The 26,664-nt window shown below is 51.4% G+C and overlaps 1 protein-coding gene across 1 annotated transcript; it reads right to left on the reverse strand.

The window, feature by feature from the left end:
- Nucleotides 1–26,508, reverse strand: NPHP4 (nephrocystin 4). The gene is made up of 30 exons (XM_083375874.1): nucleotides 26,469–26,508; nucleotides 23,129–23,323; nucleotides 22,432–22,584; nucleotides 21,308–21,480; nucleotides 20,795–20,859; nucleotides 20,244–20,393; nucleotides 19,912–20,039; nucleotides 17,891–18,060; nucleotides 16,679–16,805; nucleotides 15,175–15,357; nucleotides 14,925–15,051; nucleotides 14,218–14,276; nucleotides 13,923–14,033; nucleotides 12,974–13,119; nucleotides 12,387–12,578; nucleotides 11,791–11,960; nucleotides 11,295–11,455; nucleotides 10,630–10,810; nucleotides 8,047–8,175; nucleotides 6,650–6,861; nucleotides 6,308–6,534; nucleotides 5,735–5,921; nucleotides 5,360–5,449; nucleotides 4,891–5,047; nucleotides 4,423–4,508; nucleotides 3,549–3,634; nucleotides 2,757–2,928; nucleotides 1,530–1,709; nucleotides 1,164–1,307; nucleotides 1–833 (listed from the first exon to the last, which is right to left on the reverse strand). The coding sequence occupies exons 2-30, from the start codon at nucleotides 23,264–23,266 to the stop codon at nucleotides 693–695; spliced, it is 4,245 nt and encodes a 1,414-aa protein (XP_083232000.1). The 5' UTR covers nucleotides 23,267–23,323; nucleotides 26,469–26,508; the 3' UTR covers nucleotides 1–692.
- Nucleotides 26,509–26,664: the final 156 nt, after the last annotated feature.

The following is a 26,664-nucleotide window of genomic DNA, read 5'->3' on the forward strand; positions in this document are numbered from 1 at the left end:
TTTGTGCGTGGTTGTGTGCCTCACTAGTGTTTTTTTTTTTTAAAAAAGACCCTCAGAATTCAGTAAACATTGCAGATACGAGCTCGTCGGAAGAAAATAGATATCCAATTTTAATCCCAGCGAATAAAACCTTAAAAATAAAACTGCTGAAAAGGCTGTGTTAATTATTGACCCTTCAAATTAAGTGAAGGCTTTGAAAAGTTGATCCGTCCTGGTGCAGACAAATGTTTCCAGGTTTTTAACGTGTTCCTTTTTTTGTCTTTTATGGGGTCATCAAAAAATCACGCGGACCAAATCATTCTCGTTTGCTGGGACGATTGAGCTCCTCCGAATCGACTTCAGATGCTTTTGGCGTGCAGATTAAAATGTTTTTGGTAGATTATTATTTTTTTCTTTGAAAGACAAGCTGCCTCTTCCTTGAGGGTTGGTCTTGAGACCACCCCCCCAAGACCCTCGCTGGGAGGAGGACTGGATCCCTGATCCCAGGGCTGGAGGATGGATCTGACTTGCTATTGAAACAGACGGTACCAACGAGCGAGGAATCCGTTTGGACGATCAATTGGGCGCGAGAAGGAATGGAATCCGATTCGGATTTGAGGGGGGGTCTTCGCAGACCAGGGGTACGAGGACGAGAAGGCAGAGGGAAATAAAGGGGGATTTAATTTGATAAGGGGTTCCGGCCCGACGCCCCATTACTGGTAGGTGACCTTCACACAAAATGTCTCCTCGTTCTTCCCTTCGGCGTCGTTGATATAAATCAGAATTTCCTCCTCACCGGCGTTCTGGCTGGGGGCGAACCTCAAGCCAATGGTGTAGGTCTCCCCTCCGCCCACCTGGAGGGAGAGCAGGGGCTAGGGTTAGGGTTAAGGAGGCTCGGGATCAAGTGGGTTTGGGGTGCGTGGGAAGAGAGGGTCTTCTGTGAATTGATCGCCCTGCTCTGGGGTCACCCAGGTTGGTTAGAGGGATTGGTGGAGAGGAGGAGGAGGAGGAGGAGGAGGAGACCGGTGGGGTGCTTGGTAGGCAACGCCATCAGTGCAGAGCACTGAAGACGTTACCCAGTTTGGTAAGGAAACAACTGCACGGAAACAATCACGCACCAAGGACGTTGGAATCGCGCCCCCCACCTGCCCAGAGAGCCCCCCCCCCGGCAGCCCCTCCCTCACCTCGAAGGAGTCCTCCTTAAAATGCAGCAGATCCGGATGGTTGGTGTGCAGGAAATAGGCCCGCCGAGAAGGGTAGGAGTTGGTGTAGGTGATCTTCTTGTTGGAACCTTTCCCTCCGCCGGAAGGCAGCAGGATTTCGAACGCCTACCGGGGGTGGGTGGGGGGAAGGAGAGGGAGAGGCTCAAACGATCTGTGGCCAGCCAACCACCTAGAATCCTAGGCCTGGAAGGGACCTTGGGTTTATGACGGCCGCAGCGTCCCCAGGTCACGTGACAACCCCCCCCCCCCAAACAAAAAGGGAAACAATTCCTCAGCCTCGCTCCACGACGGTCTCCCCGGCCCCGAGGAAGGTCCCCCAAGGCTGACCTTGGAGACGACGGGCTGCCTGCAGGACACAGAGACCAGCCAGGCGGAGACCAACTGGTGGAACTCCACGTCCACCAGGTGGAGGGAGATGAAGCGGCTGCCGGCGCTCTGGGGCTGCAGTCCGAGGTGCAGGTCCTGGAGCCCGCCGGCCGGCAGGACGAAGGCCCCATCCGGTTCCAGCTGGAGGGGGGAGAGGAAGCGGTGTCCCGTCAGGCCAAGGGAGGGCATCTCACCTTTAGGGACAGGCCGGGTCGCATCGCAAACTTGGTCATGTGGAGATGGGGGACTTCAAACCCCAGAATTCACCAGCCAACTCTCTCCCTCCCTTCCTGTCACTCCCTCCTTCCCCTATCTTCCTTTATTCTTTCTCTCCCTCCCGTCTCCCTTCCTTCCTTTCCTTCCTTCCCTTTTGACCCTTGATCTATCCTTTCTTTCTTTTGCTTGCTTGCTTCCTCCCCACCTCCCTCCATCCTTCCTTTTCTTTTTCTTCCTCCCTCCCCCCCAACGCTGAGAAGATAAAAGGTCTTATTGCGGGCTACCTCTATAAAAGAATGCTCTTTGGCACCGTTTCTTGAAACGCCACCCAACCCTCTTCAAAACCGCCTCCCTGGACGACGTCTCCGCCAACAGAGCCAATTTTCTTTGCCCTTTTCAGACCGGACCCCAAACTTTCCAACGTTTTCCTCCCGTACGGGAGGCTAACCGAGTTTGCCTCTCTCTTACAATCTCCATTTATAATTATGAATAAAAAAAACTTCCCCTAACCAAAGGATCTGCCTCCAGGTGACCTCATTAATTCGGAGGGCAGCCCGGCGAGCTCTAGGACAGCTTTAATCAAAAGGCAATTAGTGGCCGGCTTCCCCACGATAAATTCTTGGCCGGCTCTCGCGTCGGAGCAGAGAGGACCGTCCAGAGTCATTGGCGGACTTTGGACGGGGCTTCCATGCCGATCAAGCTTAGAGCAACCGCAAGACCGTGGTATTTCAGCAATCACGCGTAAAACAGCAATAGTCCTCCGCTTGCAACAGTTCGTTTAGTGACGAGGGCAGCCCCCACGTAGAGCAGGTCGTAGTAATCCAGACGGGGGAGCAACTGGGAGCATTTTGCTGAAAAGTCCTGATTGGGTCACCCTCAGGCCCGTTTCCCGCCGGAAGGACTAGAAACTTGAATATGTTGGCGGAGAGACTGCCCACTCTTTCGGCGCCCAAGCTAATTGGAGGGGCCTACCTTCATCTCGTGGGGGTGGGAGGTGAAGGCCTTCACCTTACGGAGGGTGTGGGTCCCCCGCAGCACCAACGAAAGCCGCGTCAGCTGACCCAGGACGCAGCTGGCCTCGACCCACTGCAGGCAGTGGAGGTAGAACTGCCAGACCTGGATGGGGGCGGCCAGCCAGGGGTCTCTGCCCAAAGGAAGGAGGAGAAAAGGGCCCTGAGAGGCAGAGAAATGGAGCAGGAGGGGCTCCCTGGAGGACATCTATCCCCCATTCAGAGCTGGGAGGGAGGGAGGGAGAGAAGGAAGAAGAGAGAATGAAGAGAGGGAGGGAAGGGTCACTTCCATTGTTCTCCTTCCTTCCTTCCTTCCTTCCTTCCTTCCTTCCTTCCTTCCTTCTTTCCTTCCCTCCTTCCTTCCCTCCCTCCCTCCCTCCCCTGCTTTCACTGCCCGTCACAAGGGAAGCAGCTCCAATTTTATTTTCTTTTTCCCCCCACTCCTCCTTAAAAATGAAGAATTTCACCCAGGCCCTTGTCCGTGAATTTTACAAGGCCCCTCAAGCAAGTTATGCACTCGGCAAGGCTGACCTTGCAGGAGGACCGTGATGACAAAAAACACAGTTTAAGCCCCCCAAACCTGGGAACTTCCGAGGGGGTGGGGACTATCTCAAACGGTTTCAATCTCTAATGTTCCTCGCCTTAATGCAGGCAGATGACCCCAGCTTGATGGCAACAATCTTGAATTATTATTTTTTTTTTTTGCTAACTGCTGATCGGAGTCTGAATAGTGTTTAAAGACGGTGACGCTTACGTGTAAATCAACACGAAGAATCTCTGGATTTGGGGACTTGAACCCGCAGCAACTTTCAAAAAGATGTCCTGGGGTTCTCCGGGTCCCTGGAGGAGAAGATCAAGACCAGATTTAATTTGGTTCCTTTGGGAATTAAAATTAGGACACGGGATTTTGGATGCAACTAGGTGTCTACATGGCTTCCAAAACCAGTGACTTCTATAGGTGGAATCTGTGATCTACGTAACTCCAAGCTGGAGGTCTTCGAGAAAAGACTGGACAACAGCCGTTTGTCCAGGAAGGTATAAGTTCTCCTGGCTTGGGCAGGGGGTTGGATTAGAAGACCTCCGAAACCCCCTTCCAGTACTGCAACTCTATGGTTCTCCTACCCACTCTTTGCTCTGATGAAGTTCTCTAGCTGGATCATGAAACGTCTGCAAGAAAACCACCAAGCTCAGAAAGCACCAAGGACCACCCAGTTCAACCCTGAGCGACAAAGATTCTCTTCTATTGGTACTGCCCACCTTCAGTGGAGGCTCCCTGCTGGACCGTGGCATGAAGCTACGGTCTGGAGATGCCTACAGAGAGCTCTGGGATATTCTGATGGCCATCTCTTTGCCCCAGAACCCTCTGGAAGAACGGAACATACGAATATTGGTGTCCTTGACAACCAACAGATGTTCTTGAGGGTTGAGTTCACATTGGTCAACCCTAGTTGGAGAGATCCATCTTGCTGCATTCACACCATCGGTTCTGAGTCAAAGGGATGGGCTTTGTTCACCTGTGAAGGCCAGGAGGGCATGTTCTAGCCCCTTCCCCTTGAACAATTCGCTTCCTACCCTGATCAATCGCACCAACCATACCCACAAAGCTTAGGGTGGTCAACCGTACGTACCATCTTCTTGGTCTCACAGATGACGTTGGGGTCACTGCAGCGGACAAACATCTCAGGGTCTCCACCAGGAACACCTACGGGAGCCCCTGCCGAGGAGAAAACGGAGGGTCTCAATAGCTTCAAATGAAATGTCCCTCTTCCTTTATCAGTAACGGCAACTCCAACGGACTGTGACCCACTCAACTAAAAACCTAACTAATGGGTGGACTTCAACTCCCAGAATTCCCCGGCCAGCAGGTTGATATTGAAGTCCACTCATCTTAAAGCATGCTGGCTGGGGAATTCTGGGAGCTGAAGTCCGCTGCCAAGGTCGAGAAACATTAGTTTAGACCTACCAGGGAGATTTCAATGCTTTTATAGCACATAAAGCATCAAAAGTTCTCTGATCAACTTGCAATGATGGGGCATGACGTATCCTAAACGCTCAGAATACGGCCAATTTAGCCAGGAGGAGAAGCTGGGAGCCACCTGGGAGCGTGTGCCACGGAGGCAGGCGGATGGATTTCTTCAGGAAGGTCAGTTCCGGGTGGTAGAAGCGGAAGGTCTGATCCACGGTGTGGGGCTGGGATTCCACGCTGACGGTCAGGATGGCGAGGGGCTTGCCGCTGCCCACCGTGAAGGACACCTGGACGAGAAGACACCCAGAGGAAGAGAAGGACGATCTAGAGAGAGGGAGGAGGAAGAGGAGAAGAAAAAGGAGGACAAGAGGAAGAGAAAAGAAGAAGGTGGTGGTGGGGGGATGAAGAAGAAGAAGAAGAAGAGGAAGAATATCCAGGACACCACTTCCCTCAGCTTTTGTCCCTGGTGCTACTGCCATCCCGTGGATTCTGGACAGCATCCAGCCCACAAAGTAGGGAACTGCCCACCTCAGCAGGGTCACCAAAGGCTTTTCACCCCAGATGACAGCTGCACCGTCCATCACTTCCTGCGTTATTACCTTGATGCGCAGCGTCTCGCTGAACTTTCCGGAAAAGGCGGCCGTGCGGATCTTCTCACCTTCCTTAGAGGTCAGCTCAGGGGGACCTTGCTGGAAGTCGAAGAGAGGGCATGGCAGACGACCACGAAGGGACCCCTCTCCCCCACCCAGCTTTACATCTCCAATGTGGTCTAAAAGACAACGGTTACATGAATACAGGTAGTCCTGGACTTACGACCACCCATTTAGTGACCGTCCAAAGTTACGACGGCACTGGAAAAAGGGACTTAGGACCAGTTTTCGCACTTGAAGTCACAACCTCAGTGTCTGAACAAACAGATGTAATTCGAGGACTTTTTCCTGCGTGGAAAAAGCGAGGGGCAAGGACTTCCCCACCTGCATCATGGCTGCCTGCTCCATGGAGAAGGTCTGGTACTTGAAGGGGATGTAGACCGTCTCCTTGGGACGGAGGTAGACCTGAGGGGTGAGGCCGTTGTGAAGATGAAACATGTCCTCCTCCAATGGTGTGACCGTTTGGGTAAGCTCCTTAAAACGCCTCCACTCTCTGACGTCCAAGATGACGCTAGGAGAAGAGCAAGGACCACGTTAATGAAGAAAGGGGCTTTGGAGGGAAGGCTTCTCCAAGGGGTCCTTGGGTCACCTTCTGGCTCTCTGGCTCAACAGGGAGGACACTGTGGGTGGCCTCCAGATGTACCTCCAACCTCCACTGCCTCCTTCCTGGCTGGAGATCAGGCTGAAGGACAACAATACCTGGAGGACCACCTGCTCCAACCAATGTTGAAGCTACTGAATCTGGGGCGGCTTGTCCTGGGAGTGACGACGCATTGCAGACGCCCGCTGAGTTTGGGGCCCTTCCTTTCCTACGGCTTCCTTCCTCCCCAAAGGAGTCCCACAAGGAAGAGATCCAGCTTCTTCTCAACGGGCAGGCGACCCCCTGCTGTTCTTTACCTGAGCTCCGGGCTGTCTATCCTGATGGTCACCGTGTGCTGGACGCCGTAGGGGTTCTTCAGGGCGAACTCAAAGAACTCGGCCGTGCCCAACGTGGCGTAGACGGTGTGGTGGGTGGTGATGGCTTGGCAGAGCATGGAGGTGATGCTCTCGGCCTTGAGGCGCTCTCGGTACGCCTCGATCAGCTGGAGGTCTCTGGAGTGCTGAACCCGGTCCTCGTGGCGCCCCTGGGAGGGGGGGGGAACAAAGACAGCCTGAAGGAACAGTGGGGTGGGCGGTCCTCGGGTTAAATTAGAAGGCCCAGAGCTGACCCCGCACGCATGCGACCACCACGTCCCTCACCAAGATGAAGCTGCTTTTCCTCCCGACGTCGCCCTCCTGGCACTCCTTCCTCCGGACGGAAAGCATCCTCTCCAGCTTCCGGCGTCGGGCCAGGCTGGCTTCCTGGCTGGTGGGCTGCAAGGCGGTGCTGACTTCCCGCCAGTGGGAGAAAAGGAGAGCAGCCAGCTCGCTGTCCACCTCGGCCAGTTTCTTGGCTTGGCACACGTTTCCAACTGGAAGAGATGCGCCAGAGGGTGGCCGTCAAGCCAACCCACATCAAACCCAGTTAAGGCTCAGCCACTGGTGGTTTACATCGGGCCTTGACCGCGGCTAGGTTAAATTCTAAGCCCCAATACAGTGACTTACGACCGGTGGGTGGTGACCGTTCGAAGCCCTTGACTTACGACTGGGGACTTAAGGGGCCATTTGAAATTGCGATGGACCTCCCCAGGGCTGCATACAACCCAAATCCCAAGTTTGAAGCCACACCCGCGTTGTGACGTGACACTCGGTAACTAGCCAACATTTATGGCTCTTTGCAGGGCCTTGGGGGTCCCGTAATGGAAATTAACGGGGTATTTTTGCCACGTTTAATTGCAGTTCCTGGAAGAACACCCACCGAGGGCAGTGGATTCGCTTAACGACCACCACGGTTTCTTAACAACTGCGGTGACTCACTTAACCGTCAAGAGAAAAAAAGTCCAGGAAATCGACCGTGCGGCCATGTGTTTTAACAACCATCGCAACCGACTGGCTTCCGCTACGGTCGTAAAGTCGAGGACTCTCTGATAGTGCTGGGGAGCAGCGTGAAAGCCGCCCCCCCCCTAAATTGCAGATCTTGGATGAAATCACAACATTGTGCTGCTTTCAGCTCCAGTTAGGAGTTTTTGATCCAAGGAGGGAAGTTAGATCAAAACCGCCAGCACAGAACGAGAAAATGCAGTGTTATTTTTCGCTTAGCTGCTCTTCAATTGACTCTCCCGTTCAGGCCGCTCTCCCCCAGCAGTGACAAATTGGCTGAAGTCATTTTTACAACACACGCATACACACACACAAACGCATAGAGAGGTGTGTGCAAGTGCAAATCTGAAGTGCAAAAACTTCTCTTATTATTTTATATACAGGCAGTCCAAACTTTCCTTGAAAACCTCCAGCGACGGAGCACCCACAACTCCTGGAGGCCATCCCGCTGATTCACTGTTCCTCGGAACAGAGTCTCTAGCCCTCGGTGAGGAGGCCATTGCAGGCATCCTTGGGAAAGAAGGGTGGGCACCCATCCAAGGAAGAGGAAATTAAAGAATTGAGGAGACCTTTCCCCACTAAACCTGGGCCTGCAAATCTAGAAAAAACTCAACAAACATACCTGTCCCGTTGAGCTCCTGTCCTCCCACCCACCCCCAAAATCAAGGGCAACTTACCCCTCTGAGGGTTGATGGAGACCAAACTGCCACCAGGGAAGCCTCTGGCCCCGTCCTGGGAGGAGATGACTCGTCTACAAGAGGGGGGTAAGGAGTGCGACCTCCGCAGCCCCCGTTCGCTCCGGCGGCCTGTAAGAGAAGGATGGGGGGGGTGAGTGGGGGGTCCCCATTAGCAGGGCTCCACTCTTCTTAGAGAAGGGGCTGGTGTAGAGCACAGTTGAGGTCCTTTGAACTTCCCCTATTTGGGGTGTGGGGAAGAGAAGGGTTAGAAGATAAAGAGCTGGGAGGGACCTTGGAGGTCTTCTAGTCCAGCCTATGCTCAGGCAGATCCCTAGACTGGACAAACGGCTGTCTAGTTTCTTATTGAAGACCTCCAGTGATGAAACACCCACAGCTTCTGGAGACAAGCCGCTCCATCCATCCATCCATCCATCCTTCTGCCTATGCATCCATCCGTCTCTCCCACCTTCCCTCCCTCCGTCATGTATCTTATCTGTCTATCTCAGAATCATAGTATCCTGAGGCTGGAAGGAACCATGGAGGTCTTCTGATCCTGCCACGTCCACCCTTGACTTCAAGTTCTCCAATGACGGAGCCCCATCCCTCCAGAAAGCTGTTCCAGTGCTTAATAGCTGAGGACATTTCTCCTTATTTCAAGTTTGGATGTGCCTTGGTAGACCTTCAGACCACTGGTCCTTGTCTTATCCTTGGGGGCTATGAACGAATCCGATCTTCTTCCCCATGAGACCTCTTTATGGATTGGAAGACCACTATCAGGTCTTCCCTTAGCGTTCTCTTCTTTAGGCTGAAGACATCCAGGTTCTTCTTGAGAAGAAGCTTCCAAGATGACCTTCATTGTCTCTGTCGCTCTTCTCTGTGCTCTTTAGGTCAAAGAGAGCCGAGACATCACCCCAGTTCTTAAGACCATACAATGGAGGAAGCTTATCCAAAGCCCTCACAATTGCATCACGTTGGCGTGTCGCCTCACTCCAGACCTTCATACATGCAACAGGAAAGCGATGGTAGAAACCAAAACACTTTCTCTTCGCACAGCCGAAGCCTGATCCTGGTCACGCTGGTGGAACGTGAGGAATGGAAGCCTCATGAGATGATCTGTGTCCTGCTCTAAAAATGTCAACCGCATCTCACCAATCTCCCAGGCTTGACAACCGTCAAGCGGGTGACTTTCATGTTCATCATGATCTGAAGGAGATGGAGATAGATACATATATATATTTCACACTCTTGTGGTTTCTCTTGGCCCGTCTCGCTTCTTCTCCTTGAAAAAAAAAAAGATCTCTGGATGCCTCAGGCAAGCTTCCATTTTGACAAGGAGACGGAGGAAACAAAGAGATCTCCTCTTCATGAATAATGAAGGTGATGGAGCAACCCAGATCTTCATCTCTCCGTCGAGGAGCGCGTGAGGGGAGGAGGAAGAAGAGGCGACACGGCCCACGATGGAGGAACGACGGGCGGAGAGGATGGAAGCTGCTGAGATAGCTGCTGCATCGGCTTCTTTGATCAGAAGAGAGATAATGTCGGCATTTAGGGATGGCTGGAAACCCCTGATGGACCCTTTCCTTGGCATGAAACAGAACAAAAATGAACTTTGCGTTGATGGTTTTTGAGGATGAGAGAGAACAGATTAGAGGAAGAAGAGAGCGAGGCTGCAGCCGGAGAGGAAAAGCTAAATTGACAATTGTACTTGTGACAAGATCAGAAAACACTTTTCCTTTTTTCCCCCTTGCACTTGGAGCTCCCACTTTTGGTTTCCTTTCTCTTGCTTTTCCTCACTTCGCGTTCGTCATTTATCTCGGTTTTATACAATAATAAAATTATTAGACCTTACACGGAGTCGTACCTAATGAAAACTTTTGGCAAGGGCACCCGGAGGGTCTCCAGCTGCCAAAAATCAATGTCCTCAAACTCCTCCATTCCTTCCCATCACCTTCCTACCCTTCCCTCCTCCCTCCTTCCTTTCCTTTCTCCCTCCCTCTCCTCCCTTCCCTTCTTTCCCTGTCTTTTTCTTTCCTTCTCTTCTTTCTCCCCCCCCCCTGCTTTGCAGTGGCCATCATCTTTGTGTGTTTCTGACACCCGGGGGAGGCTCAGCGGCCCCCTGCCTTTGGCTTCCGGAAAGAAACACCTCGATGATGCGTCATAGGTTTATCCCTTCCTCCCGCAACCCCGATGGCTCTTTTGATCTCGTCCCCAGCCTGCAAGCCAAAGGCTCCCCCCCCCTCCCGATAAAAATGAAGCGAAGTAAGGCTGGTGGCCTTTTCAGAGCAGAGGCAGTATCAAAGGAGAGCCCTCTGGCAGCCGAGAGGGTTTGATGAACGGCAGGGAAGGAGAGAAGCTCCTTCCCCCAAAGAGAGGCTTGCATCCCGGGGGCTGGAGAGGGTCAAAGGGGATCAAGATGGAGAACAAAGCGGCAGGAAGATGCCCGCAGAATGGCGACACTTGGAGGGCAGGGAGGGATTGGCAGGGCCAAGTGGGATCCCCGAGTCTGGCTAGTCCACACGATTCACTTAATGACCGGGGCAAATTGCTTCAGGGCCGGCTGGAGAGACGAAGAGCTCGACTCACCGATGTTGGCCAGGCGGAGGTGGAGCTGAGCCCTCAGGACCGCCTGGACCCCGATGGGCTTGACTCCCCAAGGCCGGAAGCCCTGGCCGCTCAGCAGGCTCGTGTCCGGCTTGTACTCCACGGTCAGCACCTCCAACTCGTGGCAGACCTGGACGGCCGGACGGCCTTGGCGGAGCAGGTGCTGCGAAGGGAAGGCAGCAGTGGCCGGTCATGGGCAAATGTGGGGGGGCCGCCTCCCTCTGTCCCCGTTGCCCCCACCCTGGAAACACAGGCAGTCCTCGACGTACGACCACTATGCAGCCCCAAAACTCTGTCGCTAGGCGAGAGAGAGTGGCTAAGCGGGTTTTGCTCCATTTTACGACTTGTCTTCTTGCCCCAGTTTTTACACTAATAACTGCATCCCTTAGGCTAGTCTCACGGTCATTAAGCGAATCCAGCTCCCTCCCTTGACTTTGCCAGTCAGAAGGCTGCAAAAGGGGATCTCGTGACACACACACACACACCCGTCAGGGAACACTGCGACCGTCATAAACACGAGCCGGTCGCCAAGTGTCCGAATTTGGCTCCCGTGAGCCCTGGGGAGGCCAGGTGAAAAACTGGACATAACTCGCTTCTTTCAGGGGGCTGTAACTGGAGGACTGCTTCGGAAGCCTTTCCTCCCCTACCTTCAGTCTGACGGCAGCAGATCCCAGCAGAAGCAGCGAGTCCCCGTCCCAGACGTCGATCTGCAGGGAATGCTGGGCTAGGTAGTGGAGGAACCAGCGGGGCTCCCCTGGCTTCAGGGAGGCCACGTCCACCGCGTACTTCAGATGGAAACCAGGGGGGGCTGCGGAGGGAGGGAGGGAAGGAAGGAAAGAGGGAGGAAGGATGGGAGGAATGGAGGGAAGGAAAAAGGAAGAAAAGAAAGGGAGGGAGAAGGGCGGTATAGAAATCAAATTATTAAATTATTAAATTAAATTAAGAAAGGGAGGGAGGGAGGGAAAACAGAGAGAGTGACTGGATGGGGAATTCTGGGCGCTCACGTCCACCTTAAGGCCGAGAACCATTGCTGAGCCCCATAAAAAGGCTAAACTGGCCAACGGGGATCTCAGGCTTTCCACAATATTAGCCCAGGGCCCTCTCCTCGTCAGCCTCTTCTCCCCTGTTGTGTCCCAGCCCTACCGAGATTGGGGCTCCCGTCCGGGTTGATCTGCGCCAGGATGTGGGTCGCCGGCCCACAGGCCTGAGTCTGGACCAGCTGCAGCCGTGGCGTGGTGACGGGGGGGAAGCGGTAAAACTGGAGGGTGAAGTAGACGCTTTGGGGCCAGGTGGCAGGGCCGTCCTGGGCAGGCCTGGTGGAAGGAAAGGAGCGGAGATTCAACTGGCGAAGCACTCAGCAACCTGTGAAGAGCTCCAGAATTCCCCAGCCAGCAGGTTTCCCCCACCCTTACTTCCTAGAGTGGAGAGATGGCAGAGAAAAGGATTATAAAAGAATAAGCAGGCACACACTAGGGATATACATCAAAAGAAATGCATTAACGCCTGGGAATTCTGGGAGTTGAAATCCAGACACCTTAAAGTGCCAAGGTTGAGAAACACTACACTACACACACACACACACACACACACACACACACACACACACACACACCATTTCAGTCAAAAATGCACCCAGTCCTTTTTGACAGGAGCCAGAAGTTAAAAAGAAAAAGGCAGTTGTAAACTGAGGAGTAATTTCACGTGCACAGATCTTCTCGGCCCCAGAAGGCCTGGCCCACCTGCTCAAGGCCAGGAACTGCAGGTGGATCTCGTGGTCTGGCAGGGGGTCGGCTCCTTCCCGCTGGGGGCTGCAGGGGACGGGATCGCTGGGATCCAGCATCTCCACCGGCTCCTTGTTGCAATCCAGAAGCTCCGGGAATCCAGCCGTGAGCAGGCGGGCAAGTGAGGCCCGGGTGGGGCCGGTGTTCGGGCTGGGGAAGGGAGGCGATTCTGAATCCTTCTTTCCTCTCCTTCTTCCCTCCCTCCCTCCCTCTATTTCTCTTCCTTCCTTCCCACTGTGCTTCTTTCCTTCCTTGCTCAATCTCTTTTCTCCTTTCTTTCCTTCCTTTTCATTTTTCCTTCCTTCCCTCTTTTTCCTCCCTCCCTCTTAAAGTGGCCACAGCTGAGAAACACTGCTCTCCTTTCTAGAAGCTCACATCCTTCCAATCTTCTGCAGCGCTGGGAAAATTCCCCTTCCAGACAGCTCTGCAGCACACCCCCCCACTTCTTGGCCCCAAACGGCCCTATGGGGAACGTGAACCCCTCTCCTCTCTTTCTGAGGGCGGTCCAGACCCCCGAGGAACCCTGTCCGATTCGGGTGCCTCACCTCCGCCAAGGTGCTCCTCCCAGGGCCAGGATGGGCACGTGGACCGGCGTGAAGGGCAGCTCCTGCAGCTGGTCCACCGGGGACGAATCCTCAAGTTGGGGGCCGAAGCTCAAGTCGGACTCCAGGTGAGCAATGCCTGCTTGGCTCTGCTCCGGCTGGGAGGGGAGAGGAGGGACATGGAGGAAATCTCCGAAGACGGAGGAGAGGGCTGGCGTGGAGGTAGGCCAAAGAGGCTGGACTCGACAGGCCTGGTGACTGAACGGATCGATCTCAGAATCATAAAATCCTAGGGCTGGAAGGGACCTTGGAGGTCTTCTAGTACAACCCCCAGCTCAAGCGAAAGATCCTATATCATTCTGGACAAATGGCTGCCAGTCTCTTCTTAAAAGCCTCCAGTGACGGAGCACCCACAACATCTGGAGGCAGATTGTTCCACGGGTTAATTGTCCTCACTGCTGGGAAGTTTCTCCTTAATTCCAGGTTGCTTCTTCTCCTGCCTTCAGCTGCTTTGGAAAATAAGTTGACCCCCCTCCTCTTTTGGGGGGTACCCCTCAGATACTGGAAGACTGCTATCCTGCCCCCCACCCACCCCCGGTCCATCTTTTCTCTAGACTGGCCATACTGAATTCCTGCCATTGTTCTTTGTATGTTCCAGCCCCTGGCCTAACCCCTAATCCTCTTGGCTGCCCTTTTTGTTGTGTCCGCACAGAATTCCCAACGAGGGGATCTCGCCCGAGATCCCCTGGCCATCCCAGAGCTTTCGTGGTGTCCATCGTGCACCCCAAAGCACAGGGCACCCCGGGTCAGTTTCCCTACGGTGTCGCCCTCCTGTCTGAGGGAACTGAGGGCCCCGTCCGATCTCAAAAAGCTAAGCTGGGTTTTCTGCCCAAAAGGCAAAGCGGGCATTTTGGCCAGTCTTTGATTGCGCAGGCCTGTCCGAAGCGGTTACCTCTCCGGCCGGCTGAAGACTGTCCCGGGACGGCTCAGCATCGCTGACCGGCTGCCGCAAAGTCTGGACGGTCCTCTTTATCGGGGACGCCGACAATTCGGACATCGACAGCTGCAAGGAGAAGCCACTTGTGAAACGCGCGAGCGAAGGCAAGGCGAGAATAGGGCGCAGGGGGTCCTCGGCTCACGGCCGCCACCGAGCCCCAAATATCAGTTGCTAATCGAGGAAGTGCTTAAGGCTCAACGGCGGTTGTAAATAGAGGACTGGCTGCAGGGAACTAGACAGAAAGCCTTACCCCGGGGCCCTGCGCATAATCCTGAGTAGAAACCAACCTCTGGAGGGAAGGAGGTGAACCTAGACAAGGACCAAGAGGAAGAACCGTCACCATAATCGTAAGGATCCCACGGCTGGAAGGGACCTCGGCGGTCTTCCCTGGCCCACCCCGGAACATCGCCAGGGCAGGAAAGGGGAGAAAAAGCGAGGACGGACTGCCCTCTAGTGGCTGGGGGGGGAAATCCTTTTTTTCTTTCTTTCCCCTTTCTCTTTTCCTCCGTCAAGAGAAGGGAAAGAGGGAAAAAGGGAGAGAGAGAACCGTAAGCGGATCGAATCTAAGCTGCAGCTCGGTCCTTGAGCAGAGAGAGAGTCCAGGGGGTCCTTGGCTTACGGCCACAAGGGAGCCCCAAATTTATACCGCTGGGGCAGACATATTGTTAAGCCCCACTTTACGACCTCTCTGAATGAAAAGCAGACCTCGACTTACGACCGTTTGTTCCACAGCCGTTTGATGCAACAAGGGCATTAGGAAAAGGGGCCAATGACAGTCATCAGGACCAAACTTCCATCACCAAGCGTCCTAACTGTGTTGTAAGGAACGGTCGTAAGTCGGGGACTGCCTTGTTTCTGACCCCCACTGCTGTCCTGGAGGGCCTCCTCAACCTTGGAAGGAGTCTGATGCCCCCCCCCACGTTCCCCCAAGAAGGAAGGTGGAGTAGAAGCCCTCACCGGGCGATTGGACCGAGGGCAGCGTCGTTCCTCTCTTGACGCCGGGAGTCTTGGCGGCCGTTCTCGGTCGTTCCTCGGAGCTGGTGGAGAACTGAAACGCCAGGATGCCCGATTCGATCTGCTTCACCTGCAATTTTACGTGTGTGTGTGTGTGTGTGTGTGTGTGTGCATGCACACAGGCACACACACCCCATCACCACCACCACCAAGATCTGAGATTCAAGAGCCAAGCGGGGAAAGGGTCTCTCACCTCTTGGGAGCTCATGGTGTCTGGAGGGGTCTTATAAACCAGGACGTGGTGGGGGTTCAGCTGAGCTCCGCCTCGCAAGGGAAGGACCACGTCCGCGGGATTCGCACCTAGGGCAGGCTGCCAAAGGGCCCAGCGGACCGAGTGCATGTAGGCTGCAGCCGTCAAGGAGGTCATCGAGGGTGTCTGAGGGAGAACGGGATGGTGACAGATCAGGGAAGAAAGATAAGACAGGAAGAGAGAGAGAGAGAGAGAAGGAAAAAAAGAAAGAAGGAAGGAAGAACCAGAGAGAGAGAGAGAGAACGGGGAGAGAGGGAAGAAAGGGAAGATGAAGGAAGGGAGAGAATGGGAGAAAGAGAGAGAGAGAATGGGAGAAAGAGAGGGAGGGGAGGGGTTCAATTTTTCTAAGGTTTTAGGGATTCGGCCGGCCCTTTCCCACTTCTTAATGTTTAGAAGTTAACAGAGCTGGAAGGGACCTCGGAGGTCCTCCAGTCCAACCCCCTGCTCAAGCAGGGGACCCTAGACCATGTCATGCACATGGCTCTCCAGTCCTCTTCCTAAAAACCTCCAGTGACGGAGCACCATTCCGGAGTAGCAGAACTGAATATCTGGCCCAGCCAGGAAGGACCGCACTTCTAATCAGGGTTAATCCTGGCTTAATAAGTCAAGCCTGTTCGACCGCCACCGTGCTGAAGCCCAGGAGGATCAGAAAGGACAATTCCCTTAATTAGAAGGAGAGCAGCCCCCTCCAGATAAGGAAGAAAAATTTGTGGGGGGGGGGGACAACCCACACCAGCCTGGACCTCAGCTCCGCATGGCTGGCCGTGCCAGGAGCCACTCTGGGCTGATGGGCTCCTGCCAAGAGGGAGGCTGGCGGAAGGAGAGGAGGTTCCCTCCGCCTCCCTCCCAGGAAGAAGGAGAAGAAACTGAACTGAACGGTCTCGTGTCCCGGTTCATAAATAAAACTTGAAACTATCTCCGGGCGCCTCTCCTTATCCTTATTTTTGTGAAGAACACAATGTGATACTGAAGGCCGACAGCTCCATCTCAAGGGCCTACGGAATCACGGACTTTGGTACCACCAACATGAGACTTCCAGAACTGCTGTGTGGTCACAAGTACTATGGCTTGTTCTGGAGACCAATATGCATAATGTAATTCCTCATTCAATACAGAAAGTTGCCTTCTCCAGTTCTCAAATCTCAAAAGATGTCCTTGAGATGCCCTCAATCTGGAGTTTCCACAGCTCAACACACGTCCTTGAGATGCCCTCAACCTAGTGTCCATTGGATCTCAAAAGAAGTCCTTGAGATAACCCTCAAGCTGGCGTCCCCCAGTTCTCCGGGTACAAAAGTCCCATAATTCCCGAGCAACTGATGAATTATGAAAGTTTACGATCACTGGAAGAGACCAGCTTCAGAAAAGTATTTGCACATTCACAAAGAAGTCCACTCAATCGACCCTTGAATTACCTGGAAGAAGAAAACACCCAAAGGTCATCTCCTACCTTCCCATCAGGTCCACTTGCAACAGAGAAGACATATTCCAACAGGAAGACCACTCCAAAAGCTGGGTGAGGCACCATCTCAGCCAGGTGGATGCGGCTTCGCAGGATGAGAGCTTGTCCCTCAGCACTGGGTGTGGAAGAACCAAAGAAAAAGAGTGAGGGATCACCATTAACGTTCAGCAACTTCTTCTCACCACCTTCAAAGTTGACTCTGGGCATCTGGGTCTTTGTTTTCCCTGGAGACGCAACCATAATACCTGAATTTGACTTCAAGGTATCTTCCAAATCTTCTCCAACTTGCACATCCATTGGGCCTCCATGCCCATAACCCATCAGACCAGGATGCTCAATGACTTCGCTGGTTAAATGAATTATGGATTCCAAAATCTGGTTGGGAAAGGCAACCTAGCTCGAGAGAGGTAATCCCCTCTCAATGGTCAGCGAGACAATCTTTTGTCATCAGAACGACCCCTGCTCTCAAGTCCTCACTACATGCAGTTATCTTGGGATCCTTTCAAGAGACCTCCAAGAGGTCCAGATTAACATGGAGCACCTAATTACCCACCAGTGACCTCCAAGACTTAATTAGCTATTCCACTAATTAATTCTTAATCAATCTGATCTCACTCCACCTGGCCTCCTTCAGAATGCACTTGGTGGGAAAAGGTCTTCTCCTCTGCTGCAACCCATCAGGAAATCTACCTAGACCATCCACTTTGTCCAGCGTTTCTCAATCTTGGGAACTTGGAAGATGGGTGGACTTCAACTCCCAGAATCCCCTGGGAATAACTTTTGATGTGTATCTCCAATGTATGCCTGCTTACTCTCTTATAATCCCCTCCTCTGCAATCTCTCTGGGAGGGGAAAAAAATGGGCCTGGCTGGCTGGAGAATTCTGGGAGTTGAAGACCACCCATCTTCAAGTAGCCCAGGCTGAGAGACCCTGGTGCTGCCACAGCCCCTCCGTTTGATTGCTGCTCGATCGTGCTTTTTTCTAATTTGTGAGAGATTGTGCTTCTAACGCCAATCGCTCCCCTCTAAGCTGAATCAGAAAACCAAACAAGTGAAGAAGAAACAAGGGCTGTTTGCAAAGGTGGAACATCATCTTCTCAATTCCACCACGTTAATTTTTTTTTTCCTTACGGGAAAGGAGCTGGCTTCGTTCCCGTGGTCTCCCAAACGATATTCATGCCTTCCGTTCCCCGGCTCTCACCTGCCCTTGAGGGGACTTCCTTGTTTCCGGCGCACGCCGGCCTCTGGCAATGCCACAGGGACCACCACCACCACCTGGGGGGTCTGCACGAAGCACAAGCCGTTGTGGACACCAATGTGTAGCCGGCGCTCCTGGATCGCGAGGGAAGTCCCGTCCAGGATCGAATTAGCCTGGATTCGATCACAAGAGAATAATGAACTTTATTACTGTATGCAGGCTGACCCCTTGGTACCCCATCCCTAGGAAGATGGATAATTACAGTCTCCGATTTACGACCATTTGAATTTACAACAGGACTGAAAAGAGGGACTCACGACCAGTCCTCTCACTTACAACCGCTGCAGCATCCCCATGTCATGTGATCAAAATCTGGGCCCTTGGCAACCGGCACGTGTTTATGAGGGTTGCAGGGTCCCAGGGTTGTGCGATTGCCATTTGTGACCTTCACAGCCAGCCTCCGACAAGCAAAATCAAGGGGGAAGGTTGGATTCGCTTAATGACCACATGATTCACTTAATAATTGGTGATTTACTCGACAACCGTGGCAAAGGAGGTCATGAAATTCAGGGGGAGGGGTGTTGGACTAGATGACCTCCAAGCTCCCTTCCAACTCTCTCATTCTATGTTTAGCACAACTCAATGAACAGTTTTCCTGGCTTAGCAAGGGAAATTCCAGTTCTAATTGTGGTCGGGTGTTGAGGAGGACCAAGATTAGATAAGTTTTATTTTATTTATTTATTACTGCATTGATTTGTGGCCCACCTGGCGGTTCAAATTAAACCTCAGCGGGGACCAAAATGAGGGCTTCTGAGAAATTTCTCAAAACTTGGAAAATGGCCTCTCTCCCCTCTTCCGAAAACGGGTATTTCTGGCAGGCGAGTTCCATTTTGGGCCGATGCACCAAGGAGACGCACCTCCGTGGGGTGCCGGGTGCTAATTTTACGCCATCTGTCATAAACTAATAAAACTCAAAGCTGCCCCAGAGTGATTGCGGGATATTAAACCGTTTCATCTTCTCCCTCTTTTCTCCTTAAGGTCATTATTGCTTTTCTAAATTACAGGGAGCTCCCGGAGACGACATTAAAACTTAGGATTCGCTCTCTGGCTCCATCCATCTCCAGCGGGGCCCTTCGCAAAACAGCTCATTAGCGCTCGCCCCTCGTGTGTGTGTGTGTGTGTGTGTGTGTGTGTGTGTGTGTGTGTGTGTGTTGGGGGGGGGGAACCGTCAGCATGGTAAACTGGCATCCAGGAAGCTGATAAGAATTTTCCTCTTAAACAGAAGCAAAACAAAGAACGTAAGACAGCTCCCAGGCTGGCATGCAAAGAGAAAAAAAAAAGAAGAAAAAAAGAAATGTGGATATGGAAAAGATCTATAGGCAAACAAATGAGGAAAAAGGCTGCGGTTGTCCTCATACAGACAATCTATTCCTCTGGGAAATCACCCGTTTTTCACCATCGGAGAAAAAAATTCATAACTAATTTTTTTAAAAAAACAAAAACAAAAAACCCCCCGTTTGCTAAAGATTTGTTTTGAGGTTTTTAAAGACAGTCTGTAATCCTTGAGGACTGAGCATCTTCAGAATAAAACCTGGAACAGTGCTTGACACCCTAAAGTAGCTGTTGGGACTCCTCAACCGTAGCAATTTAAAGGCGTTTGGACTTCAACTCCCAGAATCCTTGCTGGCTTCAGCGGGAGGACAACCTAAGACAGTTGCAGCCTGGTGGAAGCGTGAGGATGCAAAGAGCTTAAGCCTGGCCCTGATTAACCACGATGGCCCCGATTATAATTACAATCATAGCTATAATTAAATGGGTTCTGAGCAAGGACAGTTCTTGATTTAGTCAGTAGCTTTCTAATGAGAGAAACAGATGACAGAGATAAGAGGTAGATAAAATGGATGAGACAGACATAGATAAAAACAGATGATATAGACATACAGATAGATAAAAATAGATGACTGAGATAGACAGGGATGAGAGAGAGAGAGAGAGAGAGAGAGAAGGAGGAGAGTCAGGTCCACCTGCTCGTTCATAAGCAGACTCAGGAGCTCCTCCTCAAACCTCTGCAGAGAAGGGTACAGGTGGACGGCCAGCCTGTCCAGGTACCACGTCTGCGTCTTCATAAGTCGGGGCTTCTGCAAAAAGTCCCCTGCAAAGAGAGGAGACAATGACAGGGTCAACGACTGAACTAAACCACCACGGGGCCCCATGTTTATCTTGCTAAGTGAGACCTTGGTTAAGTGAGTTTTACGACCTTTCTCTCCACGGTCCTTCAGTCAAACACTGCAGTTGTTAAAAGTCAGCAACCCTCAATTCTGATCCCGTGACCGCAGCGAGGCAGCAAAGATCGTACCTTCAGGTGCTGCTAAGACCCCGGGGACCCTCTCCCCACGGGACACGGGGGTGTTCTCAGGCAGGAGGTGGTAAATGGCCTCCAAGGGTGGGTGGAGCTGCAGGGCGCACTGCAGGTGACTGCTTTCCATCGCTGTCAGGTACTTGTTCTCTAAAGAAGGAAAAAGGACAGAGGGAAAGAAAGAAGGAAGGTAGAAAAAGGAAAGAGGAGGGAGGGAGGGAGGGAGGAAAAGAGAGTGGAAGGGAAGGAGGGTGGGAGGACAAAGAGGAAAGGAGGAAGGAAAGCGAGAGAATGTGACATAATAAATTAAAACTGCATCAGGACAATTTGAATCCGGCTTTCCCAAATTTCAGAGGGCTGCCAAAATGTCTGGACACAACAATTAGGAGTTGATTTCCAACAGCTGGTCCCTTTTTCTCGTCTCCCCGCACCCCGAACTGTTCCCCCCCCTCCAATTTTCCAACCTTGCAAGGCTCTTTTTCTGAGGACTTCCCAGGTGCAAAGAACACGGGGCCTGGCCTGTGCAAACCACTGGGTGCCCCGTGACTTACTCTCTATGGGCTCCAGGAACAGCGGGTGCAGGAGGGCGCGGGGGGTCCCCTGATACAAAGCGAGCCTGCAGACAGAAGGGGAGGATCGGATCAGAGAGAAAAAAGGAGGTTTTGAGAGCTGAGTTGGTGCTTGGCCCAAAATTACCCAGCCGGCTTTCTTGCCTAAGGTGGGAGTGGGGACTAGAACTCCCAGTTACCTGGTGATTGGCCCAAATTCACCCAGCCGGTTTTCCTGCCTAAGGCAGGACTAGAATTCCTAGTCTCCTGGTGGCCGGCCCAAAGTCACCCAGCTGTCCTGCCTAAGGCGGCACTAGAACTCACCATCTCCTACTTTCTAGTTCAGCATTTTTATGTTCACCACAAGGTATGCCCTTCACTGCCCCTGGCAAGGTGTCAATTACCACCCCGTCTGGCAGAAGGGCGCCTGCTTTTAGAGAACCGTCTAGACCAGTGTCCAAGTGACTGCTTGCCACCGATTCCAACCACGTTTCATCCCGAAGCTGACCAACATACCCTTTGTCTGTCGAGTTCCAAATCACCGGCTCGGATTTGCCGTTAAACAACCGGAGGAGCCCGAAGCCGCAGCCGAGTTCCTGGGGGGACGCGCCCTGGCCCTTGGCGGTCGCCACGATCTCCAGTACCATCGAGACGCCCGGGTGAGCCAAAGACGTGTGGAAATACACCGTCTAGGAGGGCAGAGGGGAGAATTTGGGGGACCGCAAACCCGTGCGCCGAACCCATTTTGAATCCTTAAAGGAGAGGCATCCCATTTGAAGAGGGCTGCCTGGAAAGACGTCTGCATTAAAACAAAGACTTTCTTGAAAAAGTAAAACTTAAGAGCCCCCAGTGATAAAAATACATTAGTTTAAAAATAAAATAGTTCTTCAAACCCATTGCTCTTTGATCTGTATAACCTTTTCTCACCATTGTATCCGCTGAGAGATAGAGACTGATGTTACTTCTTAGGAAGTACTTAGGGAAACAAATGTCAACCAAGAGGGGTGTTTTGTTATTTTTCATGGACTCTGATTAGGCCATCCGGAGAAGAATGTAACCTTTGAAGTCTTTCAAATGGACTGAGAGGGAGGGGAATGGGAAGGCATCGCGATAGGGATGTATATAATGCTATGGATGTGAACATTTGAGTGTGCTTCCTGTTGAAGTATCTCTGAGATTCACCGCATTTTGCAAACTGCTTTTTCTATTTTCTGCAGAATAAACTCTTACCAATCCAATTTGGTTAGTCTTTTAAATGCATTTCTAACACCAGCTGCAGGGAGGACCCAGGGATCACTGGCCAGAGGGAAAGTTCAGCCAGCAGAGTGTTAAAAAGTTCTGGCAGCTTTTTCACCCGATTCTTGGAATGACAGCACCCTCTGCTGCTGGATCTGAAAAGCCAGCTGTTCTGGCCTTTGACCACTGCGCTGGGAGGATTATTAGGAAGCATGCATAATTTTTTTTCCAATTCTGGAGAAAGTTTTTCCTTCCCCCCCCCCCCCCCCAAGAGTGGTATTTTGCAGGGAAGATAATAACCGGTGGAGGGAAGGAGATTTTACTTATTGTATTTATTATGAAATTTATATCCTGCCCACCCTCCATCGCAGAGGACCCACCACGACCCACGAACGGGCCCTCACCTCGTGGAAGGCCACGGAGGGTGGCTGCCCTGGGACGGATTTCAGAGGCCTTGGGGCGCTTCTCCAGGTCCTGCCAAAGAACTGGCGGCAGGCCACGTCGAAGAGCGAAAGGCGCAGCTGGAAGGCCACCTCCATCATGTTTTCAAGGACTTTCTGTCAAGAGATGGACCAGGCAGGGGAGGGTGAGGGACGGAGAAGCAGAGGGGGGACCGCACAGTTCAACAGCAAATATCAAATTGTAATGGAATAGCTGAAAGAGGAAGGCAAGAAATTGCACGGTTGATCAAGACTTGCTTTACATTTGAGGGTAGGATTTGGGTTGTCAATGTGATGCCATCCACGTAAGCCCTGAACCCGTGTTTGTCAAGCTTGGTCACTTTGAAAGGGGTGGACTTCAACTCCCAGAATTCCAGAGGGAGGGAGGGAGGGAGGAAAGGAAGGAAAATGAAAGGGAGGGAGGGAGGGAAGGAAACAAACCAGAGGAGAAAGAGAGGGAGGTGGCTGGTCAGAGAATTCTGAGTATTGAAGTCCACGCACCCCAAAGCTCTTAAACCTACAAACCACAGAACACAGATAACAAACTCACTGGAGACGGCAACTTAAAAGAGGTTAAGGAGATAAGGACTCCTGCCCTGAACAGGGGGCTGGACTAGAAGACCTCCAAAGTCCCTTCCAGCTCTATTCTGATTGATCTTACTTGTTTCAAGGCACTCCCGTGCACGCTCTTCAAGACACACTGAAATGGCACCGATCGCTGGAGTGGCAAATTCGGCCTCCGGACGTTACGGGGAGGCACGGTTAGGCTTTGGCGGAAGACCTGATGCCACTCCCCCATCCTGGGGACCAGTTATGGTGGCACCGTCCGTTTCACTTTGGCCTCAGGGCTTCCTGCCTTTAAGCACATAAAAAATAACAGTTTCAGGGAGAGATCCCTTCTGCTTCATCTCTTAGAGAAGAGAGTAGGTTTGGACTAGAAAACCTGAATTGTTGCCAAGATGGCCGCACGCCTCTACATCCGAAGGCTCTAAAGCAGTTCTTCCATCTTGGCAGCTTGAAGATGTGTGGCCTTCAATTCCCAGAATTCCCTAGGCAGCCATGCTTCCCCTCCCTTCCCATTTCCCCCTGCCCATAGTGGACAGAAAGGGATGAGAAGAGAGTAAGCGGGCCACGATGGAAACGTACCTCCAAAGGAACGCATCAGCACCGGGGAATGGAAGTCTGCACTTTTTCAAACCAAGATGGGGGAACACTGGTGTGGAAGTTGAAAAAGTACCTGCTTTCAAGCCAAAAACTCTCTTAAACTTGTACCGAAGGGATGGTGTTTGAAGGACAAGGCCTTCCTGTACCAGGAGCTGTGGAATTTCAGCTCTTAATTTAGCTGCTTGTTTGACACTGCTTTTTTTTTTTTGGCAAGGTCACAATGATTCAGAGATTTCACAAGGAGAGCTAAAGAGAAGCTGACTTCATCAGAAAACACGCTCCAGAGGAAAGAAAAAAAGAATAAAAAGTGCCCCAAAGCAATCTGTAAAAAAAAAAAAAAATCCAAAAGAAATATCCTCGATTCTTAGTAATTTTTTTGCATTCAAGCTTTCAGTTTTGCGTGGAATGCAACTGGCACGGAACTCTCTCCATGTGGTAAATCATACCATTTACTAAATATATTAAACTAATCGGTGGAAGGGCTTCTCTCCAGAAGTTGCGGGTGCCCCATCACGGGAGAATCCTTAAGAGGTCGGACAGCCACTTGTCTGAAATGGCCTAGGGCAGGGGTCGGCAACCTCGGCTCTTTTATGACTCGTGGACTTCAACTCCCAGAATTCCTGAGCCAGCTATGTTGAAGTCCACGAGTCATAAAAGAGCCGAGGTTGCCGACCCCTGGCCTAGGGTTTCCCGACTCATATTTATGAGGATTGCAGTGATCACGTGATTCCCTTTCGCAACCTTCTGATAAGCAAAGTCAAATTTACTTAACCACCACATTGCTAACTTAACAACGGCAGAGATTCGCTTAACAATTGTGGCAACAAAGGTCATAAAATGGGGCAAAGTTTGCTTAATAAATGTCTCACTCCGGAGCAGAAATTGTGGTCGTTAAATCAAGGAGTACTTGTGGTCTCTTTGCGTCAAATCTGTGGGATGCACAGCTGGAACGTGGCCTACTAAGCTGCAAAATAGAGATTTTTCAGATAAAAGTTCCTTGCCAGAAAAATCAGAAAGTCCTCACCTCTTGACATAATTTGCCATCAAAAAAACAAGATTGCTTCTTTCACCATCTAATCGCTGCCTCTAGGAAACACAATATTTTTTTTTTTAAAAAAACCTCACTATTAGGAGCTGGGGAAGTGGCAAAACGCTGAATTTTCCTGCTAAGCTGGATGCTAAGCAGCTTAAGGCTACTGAAACCCTATTCCCCCCCCTCCTTGGAAGCATTAAATCCACACATTTAATGTTCCAAGCGATGCGCTAATGCTGGAAAGAGAGAACATATTGTGTAATTTGTCCTCCCACTAAGAGCCAGGGATATATCGATGCGTTTGCTGATTTTTTTCAAGAGCAGCTGCACATTGCCCCAGTACAAAAAAGAACAGCGGAATTAATCAAGCATTTTAACACGCCGCGTAAATAGGCAGGCGACAGCAGCGTGAAGTTAGCCTGAAAAATTGTTATTTTTGTATGCTTTTAGGCTAGCAAAATGCTCCGCTGAGTAAAACACAGAGTACAAAATGTTCTTAGAAGCGAGCTGTTTTTCTCCTGGTTTTCTCCTTTCCTATATGGCTGCGAAGGGCACAAATAAGCACAAATCCAAAATAAAGGAATGGCTCTAAAATGCAATTTAACTGAATTTCAGGCCCAAATGTGAAGAGCAATTTAGCCAGGAAGGCAACCAGCCAATTTTAAACTGGCAGATGTCCTGCGGATTTATATGTTGGTCTGTCCAACTCAAGCTTCACATGACCTCAAAACCTTGACTGTTCATACAAGAGTTAAGTCTGAAAATGTTATGTCTGAAAACACAATCTGTTCACACTACAGGTAAACATAAATAAAAACGTAATTTTTCTAAGTCACAGGGACACTGAGATATTGTGTATTGTACTATGTGTGTGTGTGTGTGTGTGTACACACACACACAGATAAATTCAGTATAAAACGTATGCATACAATACATATAAATATAAAACCTAAACCTGTGTGCATAAACATGCAATGTAAATACAAATGCAATGTCTAAACATGTACATATATACAATAAACACAGAAAATAGCAAACATACTATGTATGTGTCTATATATGTATATGTGTGTATATACATAATTTATATATGCAATATATTATATGGATCTTTGGTCATTTGGGTTTTTCCCCACGTAGAACTAAAGGTGTAGGAGCAGGAAAAAACCCGAATGACCAAAGATCCACATACAAACACCGGCGAAAACCTCAGAAAACAAATATATTATATACATATATATATATGTTTATGTATGAAATATATAAACATATAAATAGATGAAGTATCTATACGTGCAACATATAAACATATATAGCTACGTGTGATATATAAACCCTTAAGGAGATAACTGCATGCACCCTCCCCTAAAACAAAGCTGCCCCCCTTTTCCACCAAGCATTTGGGGTGCCCTCCCCAAGGATCACGTTTCCCATCGCCCCTTTGCGCTAAACCACATTGTAACCTGGTTTTAAACCCCATCCTGGCCATTCTCAGGAAAGTGAAGCCTTGGCCCTTTCTTGGGGACCCCCCCAGCCAAAACCCACCAAGATCGCCCCCTTTGGCGCTCTTATACGCTTGGCTGCCCTTCCCCATAGCCTCGCATCGTGGGGGGAAGAGTTTCTAGGGCCACCTGGGGCAGCGGAAGGGGCGCTGCAGAAAGGCCCCCCAACTCCCGCGGGCCAATCAGCGCGCTCTCCCGAGGGCGGGGCTTGCGGCAGCCAATCAGCGGACGACACTCCTTTCCGTTTCCCCCCCCCCAACGGGGAGAGCCGAGAAGAGGCTCCCCGATTCTCCTCCTTTCACCTGCAGTTCCCGCGCTCCCCTTCTTTCGGCCGGCGGCCGCCATCTTGGTCGGGGCGTACCACTAGCATCAAGGGGGAGATCGCACCAACCCCTCTCCTCCTCAGTTAAAGCCTCTCTGACAAGACAGGCTGTTTGAGCTTCCCTTTCAGCTCCTCCACATTTTTAACGTCCTCTCCTTCCTCATTTTGCCGCTTCT

The sequence above is a fragment of the Vipera ursinii genome (genome assembly GCF_947247035.1).
Source record: "Vipera ursinii genome assembly, chromosome: 17".
NCBI lineage: Eukaryota > Metazoa > Chordata > Lepidosauria > Squamata > Viperidae > Vipera > Vipera ursinii.

Bases quoted from the DNA above. Each gene is read 5' to 3' on its own strand.
- NPHP4 (XM_083375874.1), bottom strand. From the start codon at position 23,266: ATGGGGGAGTGGCATCAGGTCTTCCGCCAAAGCCTAACCGTGCCTCCC. The intron at 21,481-22,431 runs GTGAGGGCCCGT...CTGCCCTCCTAG, and splicing joins CCTCCGTGGCCTTCCACGAG to ACGGTGTATTTCCACACGTC. The intron at 6,535-6,649 runs GTGAGGGACGTG...CCCCCCTCCCAG, and splicing joins GGAAAAGCAGCTTCATCTTG to GGGCGCCACGAGGACCGGGT.